General features: G+C 34.2%; 1 protein-coding gene across 2 annotated transcripts; it reads right to left on the bottom strand.

Moving 5' to 3' along the window:
- Positions 1 to 205: 205 nt before the first annotated feature.
- On the bottom strand, positions 206 to 7434 carry LOC124366417 (calpain-7-like). 2 transcript variants are annotated; one of them, XM_046822959.1, is made up of 5 exons: positions 7089 to 7434; positions 2999 to 3246; positions 2308 to 2465; positions 1130 to 1337; positions 206 to 389 (listed from the first exon to the last, which is right to left on the bottom strand). In XM_046822959.1, the coding sequence occupies exons 2-5, from the start codon at positions 3207 to 3209 to the stop codon at positions 223 to 225; spliced, it is 744 nt and encodes a 247-aa protein (XP_046678915.1). In that variant the 5' UTR covers positions 3210 to 3246; positions 7089 to 7434; the 3' UTR covers positions 206 to 222. The 2 variants fall into 2 exon arrangements, with proteins under 2 accessions (XP_046678915.1, XP_046678914.1); XM_046822958.1 differs by having other exon boundaries at positions 6470 to 7433.
- Between the last annotated feature and the right edge of the window lie 220 nt (positions 7435 to 7654).

A 7654-nucleotide genomic window follows, 5' to 3' on the forward strand; every position in this document is an offset into this window, starting at 1 on the left:
AATGTTTTTAACATTTTATAAACTATTTCCTACATACAATTACTTTTTATTTTGAACGGTTTACGAGACATTGAGATTTACATTCTCATGAGAATAAATTAATAATATTTCAGCTGTCACAAAATTTACCTACTTCTTCCGACTGAGCTGGTGGCACTATTTTACAAATGCCCCTTGTATGATGAGCTTAATACACATCGTGAGCCACTACGAATAAGTTACTTACCTTTCCGAGAGATCGACACTCATGAAGGGAACATAATCGATCTGGTTAATTCTGGATGTGGCCAACAGTACCCTCTTTTCTTCATCGGAATAAGTGTCCTTGCCGCTGACTTTGAGATGGGCACTGCTCCCTCTGTGCAGCGGAGGAGGACGTGCGTTGTTCACTGTAATTGGGGGAAAATTACTTAACTTTATTAGTTTTTAAACTCGTTCAATTAGTCCAAAACGTATTGATAATATTATGGTAATGTTAAATGATATTCCAAATACAAAAGGTGTAAACTACATTACGAGTTATTTATTTTGAGATTATGTTTAAGTGCATAGACACGAAGGTTTGTTTCTTCAATTAACGTTAAAAACTCATTTATTAAATTTTATACAATGTGTATACGAATATTGTGTAAAAACTTTAAAAACACATAACCCTAATCAGTTACAACGGTTAAGAGTAAGAATCCTCATTGATTGTATGAAATAAGGTCCTCAATGCCAATGAAATAAGGTAGCTTGAAGTGATATTTCAGGAAAAGTTCAACATTATTCAGCTGCCTCAGTAATCTGGTAATGTAAATTGTCTATTTTCACACCTCCTCTGCTTTGATGTACCGCTGCTTAATGCATTCCTGATATTTGTTTACCTACAGGACAATACAAAATATTTTTTCACAGATCTCGTAAAAATTAATAATTAAATACATACTAAATTAGTAAAGATTTACTTGACCATTAGAGTTGTTCAATGCAAACTTCGAAATTAGCATCTGATTTTGGATAGAGGATTTCATACAACTCAATTCTGAATAGGAATGATGGATTTATGTACAATAAACTTTAAGAATTCGCTTTAGAATCACATGTTGGGAATGGGAAGTTAAGTCACTGATACCTTGTGCATATTTACCTGAGTTTCGTACTATAGTGTTTGTAGGCCTGGGTTTGACAGGGTCCGCTGCGGGTGAACTGGGTGGGGTGGTAGCACTGTCACCCTCCTCAACAGATGACAACTTCTGTGTTTGCCGAATCCCCTTGAGGTCCTCTGCCCTCTCCAGAGCCTGCCTTGCGAGAGCTGTCAGTTTCTGGTGGATCTCCGTGTCCGAAGTTTCACTTCTCTGGCAGGTAAAAACAATCATAGTCTTGGTACCATGGAATCACATTTATACGAGACGTGTTTTTTGAGTAAGTACCATTATGAAATTATGCCGGTACAGCGCTAGGGTCAGTGTCCTGAGCTTGCACACTGAATACCTTCATCTGTTATCTTAGTCTTAGATGGAATAATGGCAAAAACCGATCGTTTTTACATCTGGTAATGTATATTTCAAATGCCCCAGCCAATTGAGAATTCTGCCAATTGTGAAGTACGTGCTGTTGTTTTTTTGGTGCTAAAGGCGTGGAAACAAATTGAGAAGTTTATGGACAAACATTATGATAGATGGAATGGCATTCAAATGGGTAAGAACTATAAAAGATGGCCAAAAAATGTTCATGATGACATGCAGTAAACAACCCGCGAGGATCACCTACAAAGTGGTGCAGAAAGTTATTGGTAGAGTTACAATTTCTTCTTTATCAGAAGATTTTCCTCAAGTTTTAAGAAATGTTCTCTATGATATTTATATTGAGAAACACGTTTTCCTGTACGACCATGTCCGTCCACATGCGACAAAACGAACTCGAACTCATCACAGCATGTTGCTACGAATAATTTGATAGCCCCCTAACAGCCCCATTTAGCACCCATGTGTAACTTTGTTTTTCATCAAGTGAATCATTTTGAAGGTCAGCATCGCACTGAAGACAATAGCGTCAAAATGATCACGTCAATAATCTACGATAACAGTATATAAAAGGTTGTTTTTTATATATAATAATTGCCTCAATATTGATGGCATTTATGCAGAAAGCAGATAAAAGTGTGGTCTTTCATATGAAAAATTGTTACAAAAAGTTTGCTTGATGTTTTTATATATCAAAACGATTCTAAGTGAAAAAATATGCCTTGTAATGAAAAATAGTTTTATTCACATAAGTTTTGAAATGTTTGCAAGATACCAAGGTACATATGACAGATGGTCTTACTGCGGCAAGACTATGTTCCACTGCCTGAGTGTAAAGTTGCACTGCTGCCTCCTTGTCTCCAGACTCGTCAGCGTCCAGAGCGTGACTCAGCAGGAATCGGCAACGTTGGAGCTTCAACTGCTCAGCACTCTGAACCTGCTGCTCTTGGCTCTCCAGACCTGTGTAAGAGGAATAATGTTAAACTGCTCCTCAGAATATTAGCTGTGATTAGATTTTACATTTTCTCTGACTGCCTTTAATGCTTATCAAAATCTTTTGCTATTTGTCAATATATTTTAAAAATGCATAGATAGTTGATCCAGCATGAAAGGATTTTCAACATACCATGCCATTATATTGTCTCAAGTCATATGAACTAAGCATATTAACTATTAAAACTTTTAACATGTGATAACATTTCTAGATAGACAAGAATGAATTCTATGATGGTGCATGGCCAACCATACAATTTGATGCCTTAGTAGGACGTGACAAGTTCTCTTTTGCCTGCTGGGAGGATATAAGCATTTCGTTTTGGCATACTTCTCCATTTGTCTATCTGTCCGCGGGATATCTCGAGAATTAAATGAGTTATAAACTTGAAATTTTGCATACAACCTCAGTGCAGCCTGTTACACAACACGTGGTGTGGCGTACTCCAACCCTGTAGAAAATTGAACTGAACTGAGTTTTCAAAACGTAGTACACTTACGTTGTTTATTTAAAACTTCAGCTCTGTCTTTGTACTCCTGAGCCTTCCGCCACCAATTAGGTTTTTCCTCATTCTCAGGCCCGTGCTTGTATGCCAGTTCCAGCAGCCTGGCCGCCTCCCTGTAGTAGTAGCTGGCTACCTCCAGCTGTCCAGCACGGTCAAACTCTACGGCCCGTGTGGACGACGTCACAGCCTCTTCTACATAGCCCATGTCGCAATTCGATAATATTGTACTGTTTAATCAATACCTGGAAAAAATTAAAAATATTAATTAAAGTGTAAAGCAAACAAATGTTAACTTGCTTATCTGGAAGTAATATACTGCTTTATAATCTAATCTGGAATTTATAATTCACGGATACAATACAAAGGCTGTAAAATTCACTCAATAATTCTTGGAAACAGCTACAAATGTCATCTGCAATAATTGTTACCCTAGATTACACCTCTAGTGTGAACAAATGTTGCTACTGACTAAGCCAATTGTTATCTCAACCTAACAACCCGGTTGTTGTCTCTATAATGTCTGTTTTTATTTGTTCCTTCCTAAATACTGTTTTAACCCCATATGATTACAATGAAATTTACTGTACCTGTCCATTTTACTATAATTATGATATATTTAAGGTTTTCAATAACCAACATATTTCGCAAATTTACAATATTAAGTTTTTTTAATGTTTTAGCCAAACAAAGCAAATTCAAATGATAAGGTTATCATGATTGTAAAATAACTGAGTTGAATAATCAATACTCACCGAAATAGCAGTATCACAAACTCTTTGGGGAATTGTGTGTTTTCTTTACATTAAAAAAATTTGTTTTAACTTTCTATTTAATTCCAGTTTTATTACGGACTCAACAGGACCTTCTAAAAATCATCACATTATCTGTCCAAAAGCGTGATAACTCTTGGTAGAAATATTTCTCTAGGTACAAGAAAGAACGTTTATTAATTCTGGGGTGAAAAGATAAAAATAAAATTTCTACAGTTTTATGGGTATGGGCAACAAGAAAATCCAGTTGTAGAATAGCCATTTTCTTAAAGAATAAACAAACTGAGTACAGTCATATGACATTTTATCGTAGAAGTCATTTATCATATTGAATTTTATGTTGTAGCAATCAGTAAGCTTAGAACTCAAAGTCTAGACTACTTAGAGCTCTTCCACATTTGCTTCCAAGAAAAATATGTACTGCAAGTTACAATGAAATGGTTACAGTGCACACGTAACATGAAGTTTCCACAGCATTAACCCTTTCAGGTCATAAACTTTTTTACCCTTGTTATTAGCCAGGCTATAACATATTTTAGCGTGTATACATTTCTAGTTACAAACAGCACTATATGTTTAATTTGTTTAAAAAAATATTACTTTTTGTTTAGGACTGTCCAAATATGTATGAAAAACAATTTTTAGAGCAAACTGCCGGCTCTAGGCCTATCTGGCGACGAAAGTATGATTCATCGGGTATTTTTTTATTCATTATGAAACAAGAAAAGTACTAGTAACACACAATGAAGTTTATCTTGGTCGCTGATAAGGAAAACTCATCCAAAAATAGTGGCATCAGGATAATACTAAAGTACTCAGACAGTTGCTAAGATGGGTTTACATTGTAAATAGCATTATTTACGCTGTGTAACTTATTTCTGTTTAGTTTGATTTACATGAAGAAAAACTAGTTCGTGTACTGAACTAGAGTAGGCCTACCTGGGAAACATTTGGTTTAGTTCACGAGTAAAATTTTATCCATCCATTATTGAAAAACTAGGTATTTAGGATTTTGGGTACTTTCTGATTAAATTGTCGGAGGCCACCGATGATAAACAGGATTTTGCAACTTTGGGTGGGCAGTTACATAATAAATACTAAGGGTTAGGTGAAGTTGGTTAGTAAACCTTAATCACCTAACCACATCAGCCGCAGCGTGCTTTGAATAGGTGGCCTCTGTTTAATCAGAAAGTACCGGATTTGGTACAAAATGTATATAAATATATAGTATTTCTAACAGAGAATTATATTGAGTCATACTGTTTGTAGTTGTATATAGACATATTCACTGTTAGAATACACATGGCTTTATGTCCCAACATTTTTTTATCATTAGTCAAGAGTGGTTTGAAACTATTTTTTTTTCTCTTAAATTTCAAATTTACAATACTTATTTTAAGTATTAAAAAATCATACCAAAATGTTTTTTGAAAGTGAATGACATATTCTGGTAGCCCATTTTATAATATCCAATAAAAAAACTGGTAAAGAATTTGATTTGTGGTTCTTAAAATTTAGCCATTTCCCCGAAATTCTGCAAATCCCATAAAAATTACACAGTATCTCTGGTTTAATTACTTCTTGTAATGAGTCAAGTCAAAAAGTATTGATTTATTCATCGAAAAGCATTTACATCTAGTTTACATGCATTTCCTTAGGTGAAATAAAACTACTACAATAACTGGTTAGGTTACTGTAAAACTTTATAAAATAAAACTTAAAAATTAATTCCCAAACTAAATAAAAACTTGTGATTTGGGAATGAGTCTCTTGTAATGTACCGCATTGTTAGAGACTATCGGGACTATTTTTTTCGGAGAAATTACGTTAACCTGTGTTAGTATGCAAAATATTACGGCGATCGGAGCGGTAGTCGCTGATCTTAAGATTTACCAAGATTTGTTTGGTTACATGGGAGAAGACTATAGCAGCTACAACCCTCCCACGTTAAAATTTTGATTGGCTACTTTGGATGTTAACCACTCTGATATCAAAAACAGCTGGCAATTATTATTTATGAACATCTATACGTAAACGTTTTTATGTTCGATAGCTTAAATATTTCTAACTGATAAGTTGATTTGATTGACGTGGTGGCCGCTTATTATGCTGTAGCTAATTAAGGTAATTATAGGTAATTTGAAATACCTATAACGTAATACGTTTCGACGTTTTAGTTCTGATAGTTTAGATAATCATGAATATCAATGATTTGATTGTGGAAGTACCTAGCCATTTATTATGTTATACTGCAGCCGTACAGATAACTTAAAATAACTATTAAATTGATAGTTGGATCAGGATGAGTTGATAATATAATGGGAATAATATAGCAATATTATAAAAAAACCGGATTGCTTATTGCAGTCTATCTCCATGGAACACTTGGATAATAGTTATCAGCCAGAAAACAGATAGGCTAAGCTAACCCTGCCACACTCAAAGTGACGGCAAACATAACTCACAAAGAAAACAAAAAAAATCACTTTTCTACAATAAAACATTGCTATTTTCTAGCCAACAACTCTTAAAACCACAATAAATAACGTAAATATTAGACCTATAGATTGCAACTCTGGCAGCTAATTTCACTCCTGCCAAAATTAACCTGTACACATTTAACAAGATCATAAAAATGTTTTTTCTACTAACGCCAAAAATCTACACAACATTCATTTGATCCAAGGAAACTTACCTAATTTCAAAGAAGTTTTAAACTTGAGGTTTCAGAGACAGTTTCACACCTATGTTATTTGAAGGATAGCCCTAGTATACTAACGCCTAATTTACTATAGATTACTATTTAAATCACTATGAATAGTCTTTGATAATTAGATTTTAGTGAGGCTTTGGTTTATGCCCATCAACATAAAAATTGCGGGTAGCTTTCGGTAAATGTACTTCAATGCCATCCAATTCTTTAGTTAAAATAATTTGGCAACCCAGTCTTGAATTATCTTTTAAAAATGGAGCTAAATCTAATAAGTCCTCCTCTAGTTCATCTGGAGATGGTAACTTTGACAGATAATCTCCTTGAACGTAACAATGACAGGTTGTGCAAGCTAGGGAAGCTTCACAGGCTCCTTCCATTTCAATTTCATGCCTATGAGCCAAGTACAAAAGGTTATCACCAACTTTTCCACGTACACACTTTTTGTTTCCATCTTTGTCCACATAAGTTACATTAACAACATCTTCTTCATTTTTAGGATCTTGCCATTCATATTCACCATGAAAAATTAAAGAAGAAGTATGAAAGTGCTGTTTTGGAATTGTTAATTGCTTAAGTGATGAATAAACTTGGTTACACCTACCACAATTGTATTTCATAAAAGAAGTCAACAAGTTCATAGCTGTTCTTCTTACAAATGACATATTAATGGCATTGGTTATAAAATTAAATCTTCAAGTCTCTCATGATAATATGAATCACACACTATAAATTTCAGGAAACACCTAACCTACGTAACACAAGACACAGATTCACGATTGGCGAAGTTTGGACTCCAGAAAACACAACAGAGTATTAGCATTCAACTAGCCATGTGATTGTACATTTAAATACTCTCAGCTCAGCTGTTGCTTTCAAGTTTCGGTCTTAAGAACAACCAACAGGGTATCATTACACTTGATACATCTAGTCGTGATCACAGAATTCTTTAGAGGAATAGTACAATGGAATGTAATTCCACTGATAGCACAATATGTTTGAAAAGCTCTCAAAGACTTTGTAATAAATTATTTTTTTTTACAGAATATAAAAGCATCACCAGCATTTTGTACATATTTTGTCAAACATTATGGATTTGGAATATTTTTGTATTTATTTTCTAACAGTATTTCCGGTAACATTTATCTGTATTGTGTATATTTTATTGTA

The sequence above is a fragment of the Homalodisca vitripennis genome, chromosome 7 (genome assembly GCF_021130785.1).
Source record: "Homalodisca vitripennis isolate AUS2020 chromosome 7, UT_GWSS_2.1, whole genome shotgun sequence".
Taxonomy (NCBI): Eukaryota; Metazoa; Arthropoda; class Insecta; order Hemiptera; family Cicadellidae; genus Homalodisca; species Homalodisca vitripennis.

What these genes read in the sequence shown, in the direction of transcription:
- LOC124366417 (XM_046822959.1), bottom strand. Translation starts at nt 3,209, where the DNA reads ATGGGCTATGTAGAAGAGGCTGTGACGTCGTCCACACGGGCCGTAGAG. An exon ending in TGGAACATAGTCTTGCCGCA is followed by an intron (nt 1,338 to 2,307) that starts GTAAGACCATCT and finishes TTTACCTGCCAG; the next exon opens with AGAAGTGAAACTTCGGACAC. An exon ending in CACTATAGTACGAAACTCAG is followed by an intron (nt 390 to 1,129) that starts GTAAATATGCAC and finishes CCCCAATTACAG; the next exon opens with TGAACAACGCACGTCCTCCT.